The 25,879-nt window shown below is 39.1% G+C and overlaps 1 protein-coding gene across 7 annotated transcripts in view; it reads right to left on the reverse strand.

Moving 5' to 3' along the window:
• The window catches only part of LOC126282048 (protein cramped), a 156,586-nt gene that overhangs the window by 75,778 nt on the left and 54,929 nt on the right, over positions 1–25,879 (reverse strand). For all 7 annotated transcript variants that reach the window (XM_049981470.1, XM_049981468.1, XM_049981472.1 and 4 more), the window contains exons 5-8: positions 19,994–20,184; positions 17,407–17,637; positions 12,271–12,499; positions 630–931 (exon numbers count right to left, since the gene is read on the reverse strand). In XM_049981470.1, the coding sequence (XP_049837427.1) occupies positions 630–931; positions 12,271–12,499; positions 17,407–17,637; positions 19,994–20,184 (953 nt within the window). The remainder of the gene's footprint in view (positions 1–629; positions 932–12,270; positions 12,500–17,406; positions 17,638–19,993; positions 20,185–25,879) is intronic.

Here is a 25,879-nt window from a genome sequence, read left to right on the forward strand (position 1 = left end):
AATACTGACTACAAATTTTTGGAAAACATCGATAATACACTGTCTTTACAACCCTCCCAATTGATGTCACTGTTTTATTCCACAAACAATCCTAAAGATTTAACTAGATTTAATTACTTGTTCTTTCGAACTGAAATCAATATTCTAAAGTACGTTTCTAATATGACTGAAATGAGAAGTTTACAATGTGCCAACCTCAAACAGTGAGACTCTGATTTTACACAAAAAAACATCCAAAAATGAGTGTTGTGCCCAACATGCAACAGAAAGATGCATGGCAGTAATAATGCAGAGAGTCAGGGCAACAAATAAATGGATCATAAGAATATATTACATCATGATACACTGGCAGATGAGTTGATAACATCTGCAGAAAACTACCAAGTCTACAGCAGAAGACTAAGATGTGGATATGTCTGGAAGAGAACTTTATCCAATAGTGCAGAAAAAGTGGGTTGTTATTGTGTTACAATAATCATGTGCAACAAGTTACACACAGAATTAAGTACAAATGATTTTTGTCTAAAACTTAGTCATCTGAGTACCGAGTTGGCCTAACAACAAATACCCAACATATATACCTTTCACAGACAGAGACAAAAAGATAATGTTAATTTTTGTACACCTACCATTAGGTAAAGTTCTCCTATAGTAACAGCATGAGCATCCTTCTGTGTCCATCCTTCACGAACTTTTTCTATTGTGGCTTTGGAGGAATCCTCTTTGGACTCTGTCTGCTCTCCCACTGCAGCATTGCAATCTTTCTGAGAGCTTACCTCAGACATATTTTCTATTACTTTGGAGAGGTCTTCCTTGTTATCAAGTTGCTCAGCTGGTGGCGAACACTCCATGACATCTGCATATGTTGCCTCTGTGAATACATTGCTTTTATCACTTGGTTGTGATGGACTATGCGCAGCCAATGGGCTTCCTGTAGAGGGAGACAAAAAAGTTCAACAGACAGAGAAATTTCACATAGATTAAAAGTTACTTTCATGACGTGCAGCAATAAAATTGCCTGAGAGAAACAGTGGAAATCCATTTATAAACTTAGCTCCTAGGGAATCAAGAGTGGGTGGATTTGAGAAGGTCGGGGTAGGGAAGCAGAGGCATGGAAGCGGTAAGAGCAGAGAACACAAGACTTCTGAAGAAATTTTTCGTATTTTTAGATCAGATGACAGGGGAGCATTGGGGGGGGGGGGGGGGGGGGGGGGGAAGAAACAGAGAATGGAAATGACAGCATAAATCTGATTGTTGGAGGTGTGTGTAGAAGAACTGAGTGAGAAGATTTAACAGGATAAGGGGTGGGGATGGGATAGTAGAAGATGTGGGTAGGAGGAGGGTGAGCAAGGGTTGATAACAGAGGGAGTGACAAGAAATGTGAAGATGAGTGAACCGAAAAAGGGGGGAGGGGGTGGTTGTTGAGGTGGGCAAGGGAAAAGTGGACAGAGGAGTAGTAGAATCATTTGTTGGTTGGAGAGAAAAGACAGGAGGAGAGGGTGAGGCAAATGATGAACATTGACTGGAGGGAAAGAAGGGGTCTTGACAAAGGGAGGAGACACACAGGGGTGCTAATGACCAGGATCCATATTGTGGATAGAGCACTATTAATTTCAGTATCAAAGTAAGATGACGAGGTTTCTTGTTGGTAGAAAGAAACTGTGGGTTAGCAAAAAATATCCACTTATATGGACATGGCCTTCAACTTTCTGCCAATGAATGGATTACACCGGAGTATATCAAAGTCAGGGTATAACAAATCTGTTCTTTCCCCTCCTGTCCAACACATCACACAGCTGAGCCACCCTCATAACTGCTTTGGCCTTCGACCTGTACATGCAGTCTTTTTTTTTTCCATCTCTTTAACCTCAGCAAGTTAACCATAAGTTTGAATATAATTCCAAAGACAAAAATAGGGCTTATACGGCCAATAATATTTAAAAAGACAAAATAAGCACTTTTGACGACTTTTATTGCACAATACTGAAATTAAGTTCTTTTAAGCACTTTCAAGAAACGTACAAACCTTGAGTCAGATGAGCTCAGCGATTTCAAACATGGGGCATTATGTTGTCAGTAGAGAGCAGTAACAGCAGAATGGGTCAGCCAGGAGAGCTCAGTGACTTTGAACATGGATACGCATTGGCTGTCATGTCACAACAAATCCATCAGGGACATTTCAGCCTTCTAAATCAGCCTGAGCAAGCCTCATAACTGCTTTGGCCTTCGACCTGTACACACAGTCTTTTTTTTCCATCTCTCTAACCTCAACAAGTTAACCAAAGTTAAACGAAGACCAGGCAGACCTCATTTACTGACTGACTGGGGCCATCAAGCACTGTTAATCACTTTAGTTTCACCTATATACATGTTATCTTCAACAAGTGAAGCAGCTCGTGAAAAATTCATTTTGTAGCAAGTTCTTTCAGCATGTCTTGCAAGAAGGAACATGTTGCAGGTAAGCTCAAAAGGTAGCCGAATGAAGTAGCATGTAATCCTTTCAGTTCCATGGATCATTTTACACGATAAATCATAATTATGTGGAATGAGTCATTTTACATTCACATCACAAAATAATTTGTACATATGGTTACATGCTGAACATTTCAGCTGTAACTGATCCTTTTTGATCTATGATTACTTTGTAAAAAAAATCTTGTGAGATCTCATCTTTTCTGTGAATAACTAACTAGAAATGCTTGCTTGATGTCACCAATGGATATAGATGGAATATCAGTATTGAAAGAATGTCAGGGAGTAAATTAAGATCTATGTTCCACTCGTATGCCCAGATCATAAAGCAACAATGAAATACTCGTAACACCCTTGTATCTCATAAATGGTTTGATATACCGAGACAAAATTTTGGCAACTGATACCAAACAAAGAGAAGAGTGTGTTGCCACACAATTTCCTTATCTAGGACAATAGACAAGTAGCTACAGCCTTTTTTGATGGATTAATATAATCTTTTAAGGGTCATCAATTGATGAAACAAGACATGGTACAGCTTCATGGAAACCACAAGAAGTTTTCGAAATATGGCTCTGGCATTCACAATAGGATTCATAACCATTGCAACAATTGTGGAGTCAACTACCAAAGTGCTGCGTCATTACCCTCAACTACAACACATGAGTGCAATCTGACGATATTTTCCAAATACTGTAAATTATTTATACACCATGTTCAACTTTCCAAATGCAATCACTGATGTGTGTGTGTGTGTGTGGGGGGGGGGGGGGGGGGGGTGGTATACTTTCGTCTAAAATGCCCACACAAATCCGGTACAACGTTAAAAGTGGTGCTAAGCACCAAACTCAGTTCGTAGAATAAAATCATGGCCATGTCACTGGTATCTCCTGTAACTGGATACAGCTTCAGTCTAATATGACTCAATATGACAAGACATTTTATCTGCAATACCCAAACAACATGTAGAACTATCGGACACATCAGTTCCTTAACCCCTTAATCTCTATCTATGCTGTTATATAAAAGACAAGTCCTAGTTTAACGTTGTTACAAATATCAAATTCTTGACAGATCTACTTCAAATTTTACATGATGCTCTAGTCAGGACGGACACACACACACACACACACACACACACACACACACACACACACACTTCTATATGAAGTAAAGTCATAGTTTAGGGTCAGTACCAAAAATCTTTAAATGTTCTTGACTGATTTAATTTAAATTTTTCTACAATACTGTAATAAAAAGATCAGATAGGATGTACAAAGGCTGTTTGCAAAATCTACAAATGTTTTTGACAGTTTTGCTTCAGATTTTTACATGATAATCTACTAAACATTCTAAGGGATAGAGGCCTTTTTTTTAAAGCAACAATGTGCACATTTTCTGTTAAAATTGACTGTGTGAAAAGGTATACTGCGGTGCAAACATGAGTGCTTTCATTTTCTTTCTCTCAATCAAATTTAACTTACATGGCAGGACATTTAAAGCATTAGACAAATTGTTTCCTCCACACATATTTTTTCACCTTTTATAAAATTCTAAACAAAAGTTGTATGCTCAACAGTGTTCTGTTATGTTTTCTTCTTCGCAGTCAATTTTAAGAGGAAAAAAAGAAGTCATATTTATGGCTTATCGATTTATGACTAGAATACTGCTATCAAGTATGTACCATAGAAAACTTTGTAATCCTGACCACTCACAGATTAAAACTGTGAGAAATACTGTGAATGAGATTACTATCCTCACAGTCCCGGCAGCTGGAAAGGTCTCTCCAGTATTCCTTATACTAATGAGCCCAACCAAGTTAACCATTCATTTTAAGCGATTTCATTTTCCAATCAACTTTCCTTTTGCAGTAACAATAAAAAAGGCTTATGATAAGAGAGAGAGAGAGAGAGAGAGAGAGAGAGAGAGAGAGAGAGAGAGAGAGAGAGAGAGAGGTAAAGAGAAGGTGGACAGAGAGGGGGAGTCGACAAAAATTAACAGAAGGTGAAAAAGGAGAGGGAGGGGAGCAGGAGGGGGAGGGGGAGAGGAAGAGATGCACAAAGACAGGGGGAAGAGGAGGAGATGCACAGAGGGGAGGAGAGGAGACAGACAGACAGAGAAAGAATGGATGAGTAGATTGGACATACGCGCAATTCCCGCACTCTCTCACTCTCTGTTGGCCAAAAGGCCTTCTTCTAAAGTAGAAAACATACATTCATTCATAGACACGCAACCCACATGCGCAGCCAGTCTCTGGCTGCTGACAAGAGTCATATGTGGGCGAATTGTGCTTTTATGAATGTGCGAGTATTTCCTACTTCAGAATTGGCTGAAAGATGTCTTTAACTCATCATCACCTCTATCTGGTGAGTAGCAATCTATCCTTTTCATAATAATATAAAAAGCTATGTATTTATGTCTGTATGTTCAAAATCTTCTACTTTCGAACCACTGGATTGATTTCAATCTACTTTACACACTTATCACTTGATATCTGGAAAGAAGTGCTATGGGAGTAAGAACCACCACCTACCTCCCAAAGGGATTGGATTGTGGGTGGCCATGAAAAAGAAGCAAAACTTATCAAATGTAAATAACCAGACACTATTCATCCAGTATCTGAGAATGCAAGCACAAAGCAACTTGCAACAAACTTTATATATAAATTCAGACATTTACATCACATTTTCTCGCTGACAACCCTCATAAAATGATGAAAGGAAAAAAATATTATCGCTTACTACATTTTCGTCATTCACGCAGTAAAACTGCCGTATCAGGCATCACATTTATTTCTTACTTAATACTAACTCTATCAGTATACCATTGTGCAGATAATATCCACAATTACCGCTAAATGTACTTGCAAAATTATATCACTGTGTGACACTTGGTTCAGGAGATATGACTCAAACATCCAAATGCATGAAAAACTTTCTTAAAATGGAGTGCTAATTACCAAACTGTTCCCAGGCAACATTTGAAGAGTGCACTTAGTGACTTCCAACAAACCCTGAACATAATTTCAAACCTTTTCTGAACTACTACTTGTTTACATGCTAAACGTCAAATATTTACACATTAAAATCAGTTGGTGGAAAGTAATCACAAGTTTGGAAAGTAATCACAAGTGTGCAGTCCAGTGTGTCAACCAGATCATGATAATGACCACTGCCGTAAGCCAATAATTTTATCAACATTTTTCTGGACCTAATATTAAACCACACAGCTGAATACCACAGAAATTTTACATCCTCTCTGGAATTGTTTGGTGTAAAACAAGGGGAATCACATCTATGTGCAAAAAATGTCAAACAGACATATGTTCAACATCTCCTCCTAAGCCCCTGGATCAATTTCAACTTGCAACACATACTACTTGCTACTGGGGAAAAAAATAATGTTGTAGGAAAAAGCAGCACCCTACCACTAAGGTGGTGGTGGTGGTGGTGGTGGTGGTGGGGTGATGAACAGGGGAAAAAGGGGAGGGGGGAGCAGGAAGAAGGGGCAGAGTGTGGAGGGAGGAGCAGTCTGCTTGTGTCTGTGTATGTGCGGATGGATATGTGCGCGAGTGCGAGCGCGCGCGCGAGCGCGCGCAAGTGTACACCTGTCCTTTTTTCCCCCTAAGGGAAGTCTTTCCGCTCCCGGGGTTTGGAATGACTCCTTACCTTCTCCCTTAAAACCCACATCCTTTCGTCTTTCCCTCTTTCCTAAAGAAGCAACCGTCTGTTGCGAAAGCTAGGAATTCTGTGTGTGTGTGTGTGTGTGTGTGTGTGTGTGTGTGTGTGTGTGTGTGTGTGTTTTATTTATTGTGCCTATCTACCGGCACTTTCCCGCTTGGTAAGTCTTGGAACCTTTGTTTTTAATATATTTTTCCCATGTGGAAGTTTCTTTCTATACTGGACTGGACCTGACGGAATACCAATTCGATTCTACACAGAGTACGCGAAAGAACTTGCCCCCCTTCTAACAGCCGTCTACCGCAAGTCTCTAGAGGAACGGAAGGTTCCAAATGATTGGAAAAGAGCACAGGTAGTCCCAGTCTTCAAAAAGGGTCGATGAGCAGATGCGCAAAACTATAGACCTATATCTCTGACGTCGATCTGTTGTTGAATTTTAGAACATGTTTTTTGCTTGAGTATCATGTCGTTTTTGGAAACGACAAATCTACTCTGTAGGAATCAACATGGATTCCGGAAACAGTGATCGTGTGAGAACCAGCTCGCTTTATTTGTTCATGAGACCCAGAAATTATTAGATACAGGCTCCCAGGTAGATGCTATTTTCCTAGACTTCCGGAAGGCGTTCGATACAGTTCTGCACTGTCGCCTGATAAAGTAAGAGCCTAAGGAATATCAGACCAGCTGTGTGGCTCGATTGAAGAGTTTTTAGCAAACAGAACACAACATGTTGTTACCAATGAAGAGACGTCTACAGACGTTAAAGTAATCTCTGGCATGCCACAGGGGAGTGTTATGGGACCGTTGCTTTTCACAATATATATATATATAAACGACCTAGTAGATAGTGTCGGAAGTTCCATGCGGCTTTTCGCGGATGATGCTGTAGTATACAGAGAAGTTGCAGCATTAGAAAATTGTAGCGAAATTGAGGAAGATCTGCAGCGGATAGGCACTTGGTGCAGGGAATGGCAACTGACCCTTAACGTAGACACATGTAATGTATTGCGAATACATAAAAAGAAAGATCCTTTATTGTATGATTATATGATAGCGGAACAAACAGTGGTAGCAGTTACTTCTGTAAAATATCTGGGAGTATGCTTGCGGAATGATTTGAAGTGGAATCATCATATAAAATTAATTGTTGGTAAGGCGGGTACCAGGTTGAGATTCATTGGGAGAGTCCTTAGAAAATGTAGTCCATCAACAAAGGAGGTGGGTTACAAAACACTCGTTCGACCTATACTCGAGTATTGCTCATCAGTGTGGGATCCGTACCAGATCGGGTTGACGGAGGAGATAGAGAAGATCCAAAGAAGAGCGGCACGTTTCATCACAGGGTTATTTGGTAACCGTGATAGCGTTACGGAGATGTTTAGCAAACTCAAGTGGCAGACTCTGCAAGAGAGGTGCTCTGCATCACGGTGTAGCTTGGTTGCCAGGTTTCAAGAGGGTGCGTTTCTGGATGAGCTATCGAATATACTGCTTCCCCCTACTTATACCTCCCGTCGAGATCATGAATGTAAAATTAGAGAAATTCGAGCAAGCACGGAGGTTTTCAGACAGTCGTTCTTCCCGCGAACCATACGCGACTGGAACAGAAAAGGAAGGTAATGACAGTGGCACGTAAAGTGCCCTCCGCCACACACCGTTGGGTGGCTTGCGGAGTATGAATGTATGTATATATATATATATATATATATATATATATATATATATATATATATATATATATATATATATAATAAGTTATAAATTTTTGAAGATCACCATTAATAAAATCCTGAGTATACTCGCGCAGTGGACTATGACTGAAGTATCCAGAAACTTAGTCATTTTTCAGTTCTGCATGGGTATGAATTCAAACTGTGTATTGCACATGGTTTTCTCTGAGTCGAAACCTTGGAGGAACTGACTGGAGCACAGGAGACATAGCTGGCTTGTACCACTGACGTGCATTTGTCAGTCATCTGACAAAATGTTATCACTCTCGATCTCCAACAGAAAAATACAACATTCTTATTAAATTTCTGAGCTATTAAATTCTATTACTAGGTTGTCATGAGTAAAAATCCCTGGTGGTCATGGAGACCTGCAGAATAGTAATCCTGGGGATTCTGTCCCTTAGGCCTAAAGGAACTGAGGTGGTGGCTACCTGGAATGGTAGATTGAAGTGAAGAAAAATATAGACGTGCACTTATGAGGAAGGGAGAGATGAATGGAGATTCCCTACTTTCTACTTAATGTACTTATGCATATCTGATCAACTCAGCATTCAGTACAAGACCACAATGACAGTGTCGATTTGGGGGCCCTGTCATTCCAATAAGGGTAGAAATTGAGTTTAAGATATTTAATTTGATTTAGCCAGGTGTGTGTGTGTGTGTGTGTGTGTGTGTGTGTGTGTGTGTGTGTGTGTGTGTAGGGGGGAGGGAGATACATGGTCCTAGCCTCAGCCCCATTGCACACAGTGAAACTGAGTTTGATATGAGCCATCTCTCCCTCTCATTCCAGAAATGACAACCAGTGCCTTAAACAGTAGACAGTAGGAGGCTTTCACTAGCTTCTATTAGCCACAATTTCTTCAAGGATTAATTAAACAAATATTTTGTGTCTTAATTTAAGATGCAGCAATAGTATATAAGTTCATGCTTACACCCACACACCACTACATCATAAAATGTGAAGTATTCTAACATGATAGTCTAACAAACCGTATATACTCGAATCTAAGCCGCACTTTTTTTCCGGTTTTTGTAGTCCAATAACCACCTGCGGCTTAGAATCGAGTGCAAAGCAAACGGAAGTTCTGAAAAATGTTGGTGGGTGCCGCCACAACAAACTTCTGCCATCGAATATATGTAGCGCTACACAGGCATGCTTTGTAGGCACAAAGATAAATACTGGCACCAAATCCTCTGCGTAAAGTGGAAGACGAGCTTTTTTCTCCGCCCCGAGTTTCGACCACTACATTTTCATACATTATCCAACGAAGTAAATACAAATTCCATATTGTTCATTTTCGAATGTTGCAGCATTTCAATGTACTACGAAAATCCGACTGGCAAGACTGTTTGGGATGTTTGTCAATATGGCCAACTCTACTTGTCAATATGGCCAACTCTACGTTCTGAATTTTTTACTACCTATGAGAAGAGATGGTTGCTAACAGGAACTTTTATGAATTGTGAATCACATGCAGTATTATCTTCACCATAAGAATAATACGAATATAAACATTTTGCCATGTATTGTTTCATGTTTGCAGCTATCTCACATAAATCCTGTCTGCCTAATAAACTACGAAACTAGAGTGAGACAACAGCAAACGCGGAAGAATATACGTATCATGTCATGTTTATATTCGTATTATTCTAATGCCTAATAGTGATACAGACAGAAATGAAGCACAGCAACTGACTAGATTTTTAAATCTAAGATGACTAATTTCTGTGCAGAATTTAATGTACTAAAGAGGCGCCTCCTAAGATTTTCAAAAGCAGAAAAATTTTCGCTGAACTCATGTTCAGAACATCTTCTATCATACGCAGTCTATTATTTGGTTCTTGCTGATCATTATCAAAGAAAGCAGCAGTGTAAGTAACAACAAATAGCAGTCTCTTGCCATTGTTTGGCTAATGAGGCGATTCCTCTCTCTCTCTTTTTTAAATTATAAGCGGCGGTAGCGCACACAAAAGCAAGTCATGCCGCGAGCGGCGATAGGCCGTAAACACGCATTATCAGAATGCGATAAACAATGCATGACACAGTACAGTACTGCATTTTCAGCTTAGAGTGACATAAACACCTATAACAAAGAAAACGGCGCTAATCAGATCAAAGAAAAATAAGCAATCAATTCAAACCAGATGAAGCAAGTGAAAAAGGAAGGGTACCCATATAAATAAGGACGGAGTGCCTGACACATAGCAATGGCTACCTAATAAAGCTTAACTGCTAAGCTTACAACTCAAACCAAACTACTGTAGCTGTATCGTCATTCATTCGACCAAAATTGTGTCTCGTATTACAATGGACCAACTTTGTTTCGATTTGGAGACGCGGCCTAAAACTTTTCTCTCCCCTTTAATTTCAAGTCTCAAATTTCAGGTGCGGCTTAGATTCGGGAAAATTTTTTTTCCTTGATTTCGAGTCTCATTTTTCAGCTGCGGCTTAGATTTGAGTAAATACGGTAGCTAACTGCTACCCTGATACCATTTGACCCAGGAATGTACAGTGGTTTAAAACTGTGATGTAATAGTGAATGTAAAATGACCTGCTACAGTAGTTAGGTATCACACCAAATGTCTACACTGGAAAAGAAATAAATAGGTAGTTATGTATGTCTAAGGTACATTCTAATTAGCTCCACCAAAAAGATTTTTAGCTCAGAATTATCTTCTCCCCTCAAATCAATACTGATCACAGAGAATTTTATAGATCCTATTCTGTAAACTTCTATGATCAGTCTGATTTCTCAAGCTGAACAATGTATGCACGAATTTTCAAGTGTGTGCGCCTTCCTAAATCATACACTGTGCTCCATAATAAATTTGATCACATTACAAACTAGACCATTGGAACCAATATGCTCTCGCTATAAACAATGATTAACACACTGGCTGCTGTGTGGTGGTGGCGGCGGCCACAGCAGGACTGCACTCCTGACACCATGTGACCACCAACCGCCACAGCAGATTCTCATGCCTAATGCTGTGTGCCTGGCCTGGTGGTGAACCATCTATCACTAAGTGGAAGTCAGCTTGTTACTAGTGACAGCAAAGAGTCACACTTAAAACATGGTCTGAGCTACCACTCTTATTCATAACTGCCCCCAAAATACTTTACAGAATTAATGAGTAGGAAGACTGTATTAAGAAAAAGAGGCTTCCATTAAATCACGATCCATGTAGTTGCCTGAACGAGTTATGACTCAGCTGTTGCATGCCTTCTCCTTACTGAAGAAAAATGCCAAACAGGTGTGTGTGTGTGTGTGTGTGTGTGTGTGTGTGTGCGCGCACTCACACCCGTGAGAGGAGGGAGGGGGGATTTCTAGAGCGTGGGTATCAGGCTAATGGCCAATTTCTTGAAAGGCCTTCAGTAAATGTTTGTGTTAACTACTCAGACAACTGTACTTCCTCACTGATCTAGTGTGAGGGATCAAACTGCTTTTCTCCACCAGTTGGAGGGTTTTTTAAAAATTAAGCACTTTGAGGAATACTTCACTTGATTTTCAAGGTGTCGCAACATTTATTGCTAGATTTGCTCCCTCTTCAGCCAGCAAGGAATTTAGCTTCTGTAAGAAGGGAAAGTGAAATATTTCCTACTTTTTTTTTAAGTGAGGTAACAAGTGCCCCTCTCCACAAGTCTATCGTGACATATGTCTTCTGTTATGGATAACAGAAGCAGTATCAGAAATCATCCTAACTGTTTCTACACCTTTCAGGACATAGTGAAATGGTTAACTGTGTTCATGGATGATTGCCAGAACCCCTTCTTGTTGTGTTTAGTTGTCATTATATCTCAGGATCATGAAACATTGGAGTTCTCTGAACCTGGTCAGCAAAATTTTGAGTCTATGTTTCTTATTTCACCTCAGCACAAGATACTATGTTACTTGACTATTTTACGTGATTTGTGGACCTTGTCACTGATTGGTCATTAGTATGGTGACTACACACACAATCCACTCAGTCCAAATGCTTTTACTTTGTTCAAATATAGTCAGTTGGTAGTACAGCATTAGTTAGCTCTGCATTGTTTATATCCAGGAGGAACACAGTTGCTGAAATTGTTTTCAGTATGTTAATGTGAAAACAGTTGCAAAAACTAGAGATGCTTTCTCATGGAATGCTCAGTGCAGACTAACATGTGTTAACAATATAATCTGTTACATAAAAGTTAAAAGGTCTTACAAATTAAACTGTTCTGTATTATTTTGCTATTTTTCACAATTTGTGATTAGTGCCATGCTTCACAGTACTACCAGGACCAATTTACATCCCAGATTTAATTATTATTATATCTCAACTTACTGCCACTGTAGTTTATAGTTCTTTGTTTGAGTTGTCCAACTAATTTTAAAGTTTTAGTCATGTAATTTAGTAACACGTACCCTCTTGCTTCAATGACAGAATATTGTTAATAGCCATGTGTGTGGGGCTACTGGGTGCAGGTGAATCATGTCCACTGTCGACATCACAGGCATTTTCATCATGTATGCCTGCTGGGTCAGGATTTGATACAGATGCCGACTGCCTTTCTTCCGACTGAGTAGCAGCATTTGAAACGACTGGAGCCACATCCTTTTGTTTTGCATTTCGCTTTGCTGCCTTCTTTGCACCCTGTGCAAAAGTTATGGGAGTATCAGGACAATATCAAAATTATTTTAGTTATAACAAAACTGAATCACAACATGCAAATTAAGTATGACAAAGAAAAAATACATTTGGTTAGCATTTTGATACTTTGGCTTTCAATTTTTATGTCCTCATCAAATACTTCAGACCCTGTTAAGTCATAAATCTATAACTTCAGCTACAGAAAAAAAAAAAAATGCCTTAAGCACTATATGAACAATTTTCAGCTGAAGACAGAACCATGCACTTTCTGCATACTTAAAATAATAGAGATGGGGAAAACAATATTGTTAGTAGTACTAGGAGTATCTATTTCTAAGTAAACATTTGAATTGCCTTCAAAAATATTTAAATGATTAAAAAATGCTAGTCACTAAATAAATTGAAAACCGCAACAAATAACATTTCCCAGGAGCACATGGAAACAAAAAACAAAATTTTCAACCTTTAAGCAAAAAAGGGGTAATATCGCAGAGGACAATTTTTGAAAAATGTTCTGAAATAATTGTGCAAGCAGTCAACACTGGCATGACATGAACATACCCATTCATATAGTCATGTCAAAAAAGCATCATCAATAATGAAACTTTCTCATCTTGAGCAATACTTAATGCTGCAGACAGTAGAAAACATAACAGCAATATTTTACAGGGATACTGAGAATGTAACTACTATAAATTAAGTCCTCAAATAAATTATGCCAGACAATTCAAGATGAAACCTTGTGAAATAAAGGCATCCTAAGTTTGTAGTAGACAAAATCTGTAGCTCCGGTGGCTACATCATTCCTCTAAACTCTGAGGAAGGTGCTGATAAGAAGTGCACTCTTTGTGATAACAAATGACATTACTCATTGCAGAAATGAGATGCACTATGTTTGTTTGATGGCTGTAACATAGGGAGAAGTCTGAAATGGGATGCCTTCGTCCAATATTGTATGGAAAATTGGTTACCTCACCGGCAACAGAAACAGATTTTGAAACGAGACTGTTCAAGATCTATAAGATACAAGTCCATTCCTCAAGGTTAATTTAATACAGTTTATTGCCAAGAGCATGATTACTCCATCAAGAAAATGGCAAATAAAATCAAAATGTACATGAACTTGAGGAAAGAACAATTTGTTTCAAAATGTATACAGGGTGTTTCACAATAACTGATGTTATACACTTCTAGAGGTTGTAGAGGGGACTTAGTAGGCCAAGTTTTACAAATGAACCATGCCCAGAAACGTCACCCAACGACGTTACAGAGCATCCAAGGTATAGGTGCTGACATGTGTAAATGTATGTATATACAGGGTGATTTCGTGATGGTGTTACAAAATTACTAGGCTGATGGAGAAGGGTAAATGTAATAGTTTGAGGTAAGAGTCTCTAAACTGGAAATGAACGAGTCAAAAGTTGTAAGCAAAAACTGTTCTGATACCTCTAACAGTTTAATATATGTACTGGTACTGTTGGTGCTCAGATTGTAGCGTAGGCCATCTTTCAGAGGTGGTAGTAAAACGTCTAGTGAACATGGCTGTAAAATGGATGCCTGAAGACCTGTAAGCACTTGTTCAATGGAAGAGATCTTTCCACAGTAGTGAAGATGAACAAGTGCTCACAGCTCCTCAGATATGCATTTTAGAGCCTGTGTTTACTGGACATTTTTTCCTTGTTTTGGTCCATACTACCGCCTCTGAAATTAACCTACCCCTAAAACATAGCAACAACAGTACCCGTGCATGTATTCCACTGTCAGAGGTATCAGAACAGTTGTTGCTTATAACTTTCGGCTTGTTTGTTTCCATTACAAGGACCCTTACAGCAAATTGATAAATTAATCCTTCTCCATAAGACTTTCCCAAAATCTATCCCTTTTCCTAGACCTCTCCAGTCCTTTTCCTGCACCCCTCTTCCTTCCTCTTCAACCCTTCTGTCTGAAGAAGGAGCCACTGGCTCTGGAAGCTAGCCAATTACAACCTTCTTTTTTATGTGTGTGTTCTGCCACTGCTTGGTGAGTAGATTTTTTTATCCATCCAATTAAATAATTGTATCATTAATAGATTGTTTTATTGTTATCCTAGACTACTGATATCATCATCATCATGGAACCATCCTGTAAGTACATATATTTAGAGGTGGCAGCACCTATAAATTTAATGCTCTGTAGCACCATAGGATGACATTTCCAGACATGAGTTCCCAAAACTTTATCTACTACATCTCCTCTACAACATCTAGAAGTGTGTAACATGAATTATGAAAACATTACATAATGAACCTCAGTATGTTGGAAATTCATGAAAACTGAAATAGACACTAACAGCCAAGATTCAAATTATGAAGTAAAAATAATGAGCTAGTGGTAATCAAAAGGTTGTGAGCAAGAGCTAAACACAAGAGGAATTACAGAGAGGAAATGGAGACAAAGGCAAATGGAGAAAATGAGGAGAAGAACAAACTGAGGTAGGCATGAATATTTTCAGTCTATCTTTTCTTTTATTTCAGTAATACTGAGAGACACAAACAAGATAGTTTCTGTTTCTTTAATGGGCACTCTTTATCTGGGAACAATTCAACTTGTGATTAAATACTCTGAAGTATTTCAGAAAATTGTGACTTCCAAGAAATCATCCTCTGATTAAGTAGTTTGTAGCATGGATGTACACAAAACTGTGTAAAAAATATTTTACTCAGAGACACAAACCTTGACCATGCTAAAAATGATTCATCTCACCCCATAAGGGGTCTGAAATCATGGACACAAGTAGCACACTGACTGCTGCATTACATGTATGTTTAAGGTGTACATTAACATTTCCTAATTCATTTCTTTCAAAAGCAGGGGAAAAAAGAACATCCAATACCTGGTGTTTATTACATATACCTGCATGTCTAATGTGTAATAGAACAATAAGTGTGTTCAAGCACATGGATTTAAAGTTAGTTAACATATTTTAATGGCTGGCGAATCTCTGGGGACTACCAATTCGTGACAAATAATGTACTGATGTGTCTTTCAAGTTTTCCAGGCAGTTACATTTAATGTGTGTGTTACGTCTGTCGCCCGATCATGTTTTGTGTATCCTCCAGGCAGCTGCCTGTGAGGAATATTGTAGAATACATGAAACATGATACATTGACATATATTCCTAACATAGTTCAAAAGAATTCTGGTAATTCTACACTGGCATAACAAAAGTAATGGGATACCTCCTAATATCATGTCGGAGCTCCTTTTGCCTAGTGTAGTGCAGTAGCTCAGTGTGGGATGGTCTCCAGTTGTTGGAAGTCCCCTGCAGAAATATTGAGCTATGCTGCCTCCATAGCCACCAATAATTGTGGAAGTGTTGCTGGTGCAGGATTTTGTGCACAAACTCGTTTTGATTATGTCCCAAAGATGTTTGTTGGGATTGATGTCTGGCGATCTGGGTGGCCCAATCATTTGTTCGAATTGTCAACAATGTTCTTCAAATCAATTGTGAACAATCGTGGCCAGTGACAATGCCAGCACTGTTTAGGAACATGAAGTCAATTAATTGCTGCAAATAGCCTCCAAGAAGCTGAATATAACCACTTCCACCAGTTCTATTGGATCAGAGAACCCATTCCATTCCATGTAAATACAGCCAACACCATTATACAGCCACCATCAGCTTGCACAGAGTCTTCCTGACAACTTGGGTCCATAGCTCTGTGGAGTCTACACTGCACTCGAACCCTACCATCTGCTCTTACCAAATGAAATCGGGACTCCGCTGACCAGGCCATGGTTCTCCACTTGCCTAGAGTCTATCCTATATGGTCATTAGCCCATGAGAAGCACTGCAGGTGATATCATGCTGTTAGCAAAAGCACTCTCATCAATTGTCTGCTGCTGTAGCCCATTAATGCCAAATTTCGCTGCACTGTCATAACGGATACACCGTACATAATCAACCTCAATATTTAGGAAATAAATGGAAACTACATCCCACATTGATTTCTGCAGTTATTTCACGCAGAATTGCTTGTCTGTTAGCACTGACAGCTCTATGAAAATGGTGCCGAGTTGTCTGTGGTGAGATGTAATGCCTGAAATTTGGTTCTCTCTGCATATTCTTGATCCTGTGGATCTTGGAATATTGAATTCCCTAAAAATTTCTGAAATGGAATTTCCCCACACGTCTAGCTCCAACTACCATTCTGTGTTCACAGTCTGCCGATTCCCGTCATGTGGTCATAATCATGTTGGAAACCGTTTCACATGAATCACCTGCATACAAATGACAGCTCCACCAATGCACTAACCCTTTATACTTTACGAATGTGATTCTGCTGCCACCTATGTATGTGCATATCGCTGTCCCATGACTCTTTTCATCTTAGTGTAAAGTAAATTAAGTATTTATCATCTAAATATACCTGCAGCAACCATGTATAATAATCTTTGCACTTTTGTCTTTTCATAATTTCATGTATCCAGCACATATTTCTGAAAAGTTTTCAACACCAATTATAAACTTTTAAGTTTTCTACGTTATTTCTAATTCAAGGCATCAAGCATCTAGCATACAAATGAATCCTCCACTTTTGCTTTTTCCAATTCAGTTAATAAGAAAAGAAGTTCTTCCCTGTCCGACGGTGCCACAATTACCATTGATGCACAGGTGATTTCCCAATGGTGTGAGCTGTCTGACACATACAAGTCACCAACGCCACACAAAACAACTGAAACACTGACTCACTCTACCTACCTTATTAAAATTATGGTTTATTATAAAATTAACAATGATTTCTAAAAAAGAAATACAAATTTCACCAACCTTTCAAATATTCAAGGATGATTTTAATTACTATAAATTAAGTTTTCTATAACTGTGATTTCTCAAACAAAATAATATTCAGAAACATAAATATACTCACACCAGCAGTCTTTACTGTAGCCGGATCCGAAGGCCAGTTAGCTAGGCGTTCCTCATAGGCACTGAGGCAGAGTATTGAAGACGTCAAATATTCACTGAGGTTTATGGAAGGAGTGCTGATGACTGTTTCTGGTGGAGGTGCCAACCTCAGTAAAGGTTCTTCTTCTTTGCAATAATCTGCAACTGGCTGTGATAGTTCTTCTGCATTAACTGAAGAGAGAAGACGATCTCTCTGAGGTAAGTGTTAAGGAAATGAATATAGTTTCAGTGAGAGACAGTGGTGCAAACTGTCACTTCAGAAGTTTACTACTAGAGATTATAGGCAGGAATAAGAATGTTCAATGTTCCGTTTATCTCAAGAGTGTAAGTGGCTGATCAGTAGCTCAAGGTCGAGTGACCTAAGAGTTGGCAGCAAAGTTATTGCCACTGTGATGTAGAAACGCACCTGACAGTCAACTGGGAGTAAGCTGCTCAGTTTGGTCGAGATCCCATCAAATGCCATTTGAATATGGAATCAATGGGTTCAGAAGGGCTGTACCCAATACAATGCCAGATGGACCCATGTGACTATAGTTCATCTAAAATTACTTGATAGTTGATGTCCGTCCCTTGGTCCTGCAGTGTTGCCATATTGCCTACCGCTCAGTTAAAGGTGACACGCAAACACGGTGGATCACTTCACATGTGCTAAAATGCTGTACATGTAATGTGTTGAAATCTGTTGCCATCAGATACAACAGAAACATAAGTTTCTCTGTCCACAGATGATTTTAAATGACCAATGACTGAGGTGCAGCAGGCAAAGCATTTTGTAACCCTCAATTTACACTTGTGTCCTAACTGCAACCTCTTGATATGCAATGTACTCAAGAAAACAGTAGTCAGCAACCTGCGGCGGAACTGTTAATCATGCTTGCTTTCCTCACAGCAACTAAAGCTGACCTGTAGAAGTAAACTCAAGACAAAAAATTCAGTTTCAGCACTAAAAGCGAACTGTAACACCCCATTTTTGCTACTGGAGCTGACGCAATACTTACCAATGACCAGTACTGGTTGTAACTCATTTACAGGTTATAGGCAATACACTTACATTCCAAATGAAAAAAGAATGATATGAAGAAAAATAAGAACAAATAAAGTTAATACAATGATGAAACTGATGCGACGAAAGGTTAAAAATAAAAACATTGAAACCAATTAATTGAGATTAATAACAATCAAGTCATTTTGATAAAAGATTTAAAAATAAAAAAAAGTTATATTGGCTGAATGGATTTGTACTCACAACCTTCTGTGTCTCTTATTAACATTACCACTGCACTACGGAAGACCTTTAGATTGTGCTGTTAAATTTGTGTATCTTTAAAAGCAACAATCATTTGCTGCTTCCAAAAAATTTGATTTCACATCATGTCGTATGAAGTTTGCAAACTGTAGACCAATCTATGTGACGATAATTGAATATGTAAAGCCGAGTCGCATCTTGGATGAAAGACTCCAGTAGTGGTGTGTACGAAACATGCGTTATTTCATCGCCACTATTTTGTGTGTTGTTTTGGGTGTGTTTATGATGAAATGTGAGGTACAAGGGCAGGACCCAAGATTTGGGCTCCAAACACAACAAGAAAAAAGCAAGAGAAGCAATTGGAAGTGAACTGACTCTTTGTTGTGGCAATCTGGCAATGTCAAAAAATTCACGCATGACGTTTAGCACTCTGATTGGAGAAAGACATAGATGGAGATCTCCAACACGTGAAGTGTCGCTGCAAAGTAATTTTAATCCAAATATAGTGCCTGACAGAAGGACAGACATATTGTTAGCTAGGTTGTGCATGATAGTCCAGTAACATGACATACTTTGAGCAAGGAGATGGGTGTGATGTTTGGAGCACCAAGGACTTCCATCACGGCAACAATTTGGCAGTGGCACGTCCTTCAACAACACTAGACACAGGAGTGGCACCACATCATCTTAGCAGACAAGTACAGGTTCTGCAATTAGCACCATGATGGACATATCCGTGTCTAGAATTTCTGAGGAGAACAACCACTGCCAGATTGCATTAGTCATTATCATCATCATCATACAGGCCCAGCACCTGGTGTGATGGTGCGAGGTGACATTGGGTACACAAACCGATCACCTCCAGCTCACATAGCTAGTAATTTGGACAGAATTCTTTACATTTCTAGACATGTCAAAGCTCAAAGCTGTGCATATCTCCGACATCCCCTTGCAGTCTTTGTTACTGTCAGGGATTGCGGATCACTATACTAAAGTTCACAACTTTTACACCCTCAGATTAGCTACAAATTTAATCATGTAATATTCCTGCTAAATGCATATACACATTTACTTCCTCATGTTGCAATTTGACTAACCACCAGTAAATGTGTACTACACCAGAACCTATTTTGGCAGATAATGAGGACGTGCTGCAATAGAAGTTATGTATACTGCTGTTTCAAGTGCAGCGAAACTACACGAATCTAAAGAGAAAAAAAGAACCATATACACTGAGATTCCTTTTATATGGAGTGCAACAAATACTACTTTCATTTCAATCATGATGCACAAGTAAGGATACATGCTTCAAATGTTCTGGTCGCCACCTATACTGAAGGTAGTTGACTAGTGTGGAGAGACGTCTTTGAAGAGGCAAACTAGTGCGAGCCCGAGGGTTTTGTGCAACAGACTGCACACGGGCCCACGATTTGCTGTCACGAGGACGCAACTCCACTATCACACGGTTAGGCAATTTCAACTCATCCTGAAGTTCTGCAACAAAACAATATCTAATACAAAAGCAGAATCAATGAGAAGGAATATTACATTAAAGTTTTTAAATCAGCTGTTGACTAGTTGACTATGATGTGTAATTTAATAACTATAACTACATGTCTTCAACAATACAGCATACAATGCATAACACACTACAGAGAGAGAGAGAGAGAGAGAGAGAGAGAGAGAGAGAGAGAGAGAGAGAGAGAGAGAGAATATAATATAAGAACCTTGGGACTGTGGAAGGAAGGAAAGAGCTATAGACAAAGTTGCCACAAGTTTCCCCAAGTGAAATTCCTTGATATTTCCCTGATTTCAAGACAAGTTTAAGCTTTTTTCCTGATAAATTTTGAGATCAAGAGTACTAGTAAGTAAAGACATAAGTTTTTTTTAAAAAAAAGTAAGGACTTTTCTATTTTTCCCCCACGTGAGCAAAAATTTTAAGTACTAAAATCAATATCTTTTGTAATGAACTGGTTTTCGGTGGAGAAAGCAAGCCAAATGGTAAGTGTGTTACATTAAGATCATTGTTGTTATTTTATTTCAATAAAACGAGACACATTTGGTGACAAAAATATGCATTTCCTTGGAGTTGCAAGACAGATTTAAAATGCCTTCATTGATTTCAGAAATAGCCTCAGAAAAATGTAGGTGTCTTGGAAGAAGTGTATAAGGTGGGGAAGAGTTGTGTAAACCAACAGTATAGGTGACCGCCAATAACATGTTGGTTCTACTATGTCCATTATTGTCAGTTATTACCCACTGTGTTATGTTTATTATTTTTCAGGTACTATGTGATTTTTCTTCCAAGGCACATACGAATACATAGCATACAAACCGCCAGGGACTGCCACAATTTTCTTCTTCTTATCGTTCATATTCTATAATATATAAACTTGCACATTAGTGGGAAATGATGGGCTTCAGATCAGCAGAAATGGTCTGCAGTTTTGGCCTGTTGTGGAAGTCCACTCGTGTGGTCAGCTTTTCACGTGTCACAGGCACCATGTTGAAGAAATAAGACTGCAGTGATCAATTCATGCAACAGATAACTTGCGCAAATACTCTGTGAAAAAGTACTAATGAGGACAGGTAGCAACTCACCATAAAGATGATTGCTGAGCTGCAGACACACATGTAGAAAAGAGAACCACACTCTCACAACTAAATGTTTGGCCATAGCCTTCGCTGGAAAATGAGCACATACACAATCACACAATCTCTCAGACACAACTCACTCACACTTGACCGCCATCTCTGGCCAGTGTGCCAACAATCTCTAAGAATCAGATCCAAACAAACCGCTCCTCACACCTCCCTGCCTCATAAGCGGCAGCTGCTAGGCTAGTGGCAAGAAGTGATGACAGCAGTGATTGCAAGCTGAGGGGAGTCATAAGAAGGGCAGAAGCAGTAAGAATGAGGGAATAGGAAAGCGACACCCAGCCAGCAACGATGCATGACATCTCAGAAACAAATCATTTCATCTACTTAGACAAAAACAAGATTTTTCCAGAGGTTTTTTTTTTTTCAAATTTGCCTGATATTTCCCTGACACGTTTGAAATTCTGTGATATTCCCTGATTTCCAGAACTTGTGGCAGCAAAGCAAGGAATAAACAATAATGAGTAAAAAATGTGTGCAGGATAATTGGAAATAAATGGCTAGGTTAATGACATATGACGTGTAGTGGACCAACAACGGAGAAAAAAAAGAGGCGGGGTTACACATAAAAGAGGAGAACCTCCATAGTAAATCTTGTAAAAGGTGGAGAATTAGATCTGATCATAGTGTGCAGATGTAGGAAGGGGTGCTGTAATGGGAAGGTCATCTCACAGACAGTGAAGTTAGGGCACTGGAGTTTGCTCAATTGCACTGTGTGCTGAATATTTTCCATCACCAACAGACATATTGCATGCACCACATTCAGTTTACAGGGCAAGATATCTATTGCTGGCTTATGTACACCAATAACGGCAGACAAATAATGGTAAAAATATAAATAGCTGTACACCACAGGTTATGCGTCACTAGCTATGTGATAATGATAGGCAGAAATACTGTACAATCACCTCAGTTAATGGCACTTTGGATTCAAGAAATTATTTAAAGTAGGTCTAACTATTCAAAGTATGCAGCTACTGAAAAACTGTTTAAATGTGGTGAAATGAGGTTTCCTTCCACAGCATTAGTACTGCTACTAATATAACTGTTCTTTCACACAACTGCGTACATAGATAGTAAGGCTTTCATGGGATGATTTGCATGTACATTCAATAGTGTCTCAATATGTGTTTTTCAACATTTCCCTAGTGCGCTCCTATAAACCAAACATACCAGTGACATTCGTGTCACCTTTCTTTATATATATATTCAGTAGCCTTTTAATTTTATTTGGTGCAGCTCCCATAACATTTAAGCTATATTCTAATTCTGATTCTGATTTTCAATCACTGATATTGTGGTAATAGGATACAATGTTTTTTATTTAGTGAAATACATAATGTTGACATTTCTGAACATTAAAGAAAATTGCTAGTTCTTTCACCACTTCGTATTTTTATCAAGATGTAACTGAGTGTTTGTGCAGCTCTCTCTCTCTCTCTTTTACAGGTAACTGCATCATCGATGGAGGAGGGGGGGGGGGGGGGGGGGGCTCTGAGGGCACTATTAATATTTTCCATGAGGTCACCGATACACAACAAAAGCAGTAAGGGTCCTAATACATTTCCCTCAGGCATCCCTGAAGTTACTACTTCATCTGTCGACGACCTCACTGCGAAGAAATCCTGAATTCGGTCAAACATTTTGCTTGATATTTCATGCAATCATACTTTTGATAACAGATGTGGAACTGAGACAAATGCTTCTCACAAACCTAGAAATACTGTACCTACCTGAAAGGCTCGACCCTCGACTTTCAGGATGTCAAGTGAGAAAAGAGAAAATCATGTTTCACACGTCAATGCTTCCTGAAAGCTATGTCTGTTGACATGGGGAAGATCCTTCTATTTGAAATACCCCATTATGTTTAAGTTTAGAATATGCTTCTGGATTCTTCAATAGCTGAGTGTCAATGAGATTGGATGGTAGTTTTTTGGATCACATAGTTACCCTTCTAATGGAAAATCCAGGATGTAATAATGACAATATTATGAAAGGGATAGTTGCTACTCACCATATAGTGGAGATGCTGAACTGCATATAGGCACAACGAAAAATCAGTCAAACAAAGGTTTCGGCCGAACAGGCCTTCATCAGAATACATACACACACTTTTTTTTTGTGCCCCTCTGTGACTCAGCACCTCCACTAAATGGAGGATAGCACTACCCTTTTCATAATATTGTCATAGTTATCCTTTTTATAGACAGGAATGACTTGTGCTTTTTCCCAGTCACTGTGATCAGGTTTTTGTTCGTGGGATATACAAAATGTTACAGTAAAAATGGGAGCTAGCTCAGCTACAAATTCTGTACAGATTCTTTGAGAGGATCCAAGCACACCCTTGAGCTTTGTTTAAATTTAGCTCTCTTAGCTATTGCCCAATGCCACTGATAATATCTATACCATTCACCTTTACAACAGTGTGACAAGAAAATTGTGAAAGTTTGTCTGTAGTTTTTTTAGTAATGGAACATTTGAAAACTGAGTTCAGTGTTTCTGTTTTTACTTCCCTACCCTCAGTTTCATTTCTTGTTTCATTTCTTAGTGTATGGACACCAACTTCCATACCTTCAGATACATCCACAGTTTCTTCGAGTTTTGTGAGGGATCTTTTGATACAATTCTGCTGCAGTAGTCACTGAACACTTCAAGCATTGCCCTCTTGCCTGGCAAACACATTTCTTTCAGCTTCTTACCCTTCTATCTACAGCTTTATGCTTATTTTTGTACCTATTATGCACAAGTCTGTTCCTTTAGAAGTTACTTTACAGTGACAGTATATCATGAACTGTTCTACAACAAGGTGTACAACTTTGCTTCCGCCATTTGCCGACAGGTGGCGAAAACGGTAAGTAGCGGTCAAAAGAAACAGATCGCAGATGTCGGGCAGTTAGCTTGGATCTTAGACAACATAGCCTCATTCAAACATTAGTCAATTTGTGTCTGCATCATATAGTTGTTCTTTCTTGAAAATGTCAGTTTACGGGCCTACCTCTCATCATTTGCAGGACATGTTACTGTTTTGTTTCAGTATGAAGAAAACAGTGGCTGAGTCTCATAAATGCTCTCAAGTATGTATGGTAAGGATGCTATTAATGAAAGAACGTGTCTTGAGTGGTTTCAACGCTTCAAGAATGGTGATTTTAGCGTCTTAGACTGGCATAGTGGTGGAAGAGAGAATGTTTTCGAAGATGCAGAATTGGAGACATTGCTGAGTGAAGACTCAAATCAAACTCAAGAAGAATTGGCACGATTAGTGGGAGTGACACAGCAAGCCATTTCAAAATGCCTCAAGGCTATGGGCATGATTCAGAAAGAAGGAACTTGGGTCCTGTGTGAACTGACACCAAGAGACGTTGAATGTTTTTGTGTTCATGACAGTTGCTTCAGAGTCAAAAATGGAAGGAATTCCTGAATCACATTGTGACCAGGGATGAAAAATGGTTTCAGTACGATAACCCTAAACACAAAAAGTCATGGGGATATCCCGGCCATGCTTCCACATCGACGGCCAAACCGAATATTCACGGTTACAAGATCATGCTCTGCATTTGATGGGACCAGCTCAGCGTCGTGTACTATGAGGTGTTAAAACCAAGTGAAACAGTCACAGGTGCTCATTACCGAGTACAATTATGCATTTGAGCAGAGCATTAAAAGACAAATGGCAGCAATACAGTGAGAGGCACAATACAGAGATTTTGCAACACAACACTCGACTCCACACTGCAAAAGAGGTCAAAAGGTACCTGGAAATGTTAAAATGGGAAGTCCTACCCCACCTGCCTTATTCTCCAGACATTGCTCCCTCTATCACCTGTTTAGATCAATGGCGCAAGGCCTGGCTGACCAACACTTCTGACCTCATGAAGAAGTCACACATTGGATCGATTCCTGGATTACTTCAAAAGATGAACAATTTTTTTGACGCGGGATTCGTACACTGCCCGAAAGATGGTAGAAAGTAGTGGCCAGTGATGGAAAATACTTTGAATGATACATGTGTAACCAATTTGTTTAATTACAGCCTCAAATGTTGGGGAAAAAACTGCGGAAGCAAAGTTGTACACCTTGTACTCACTTATCTATACAGTGCGGTGTTAACTATTCTTTTAAACTTGAGGCACAATACTGCAACTCTTCTACATGCTTCTGCCTAGAGGTAAAGGTTTTGTGTTCATTTCTGAGATTGGACATGACTGCCTCTTTATCTAAATCACCTAAAATGCAAATCTTCCTACTTCTTTTAGCTGTCCTTTGTACTTTAGTAATCATTTTTGTTACAACTGCCTCGTGGTCACTGATGTCAGTATCATTACGAACATCCTCAAAAAAGACAGGTCTATTGTTATATCTGAGTCTACAGATTTTCCACAGTGAATGGGTTCCTGAGCTATCCGTTCTAGGAAGTTAAACAATGGAAACTACAGGCGGGAATATCAACAATATAAGGAAAAGCCTGTTAGTTATGTAAAGGTGACACATTAACCTGCAGACAAGAACAATGAAAAGACACTTACACATTAAC

The sequence above is a fragment of the Schistocerca gregaria genome, chromosome 7, assembly GCF_023897955.1.
Source record: "Schistocerca gregaria isolate iqSchGreg1 chromosome 7, iqSchGreg1.2, whole genome shotgun sequence".
NCBI lineage: Eukaryota > Metazoa > Arthropoda > Insecta > Orthoptera > Acrididae > Schistocerca > Schistocerca gregaria.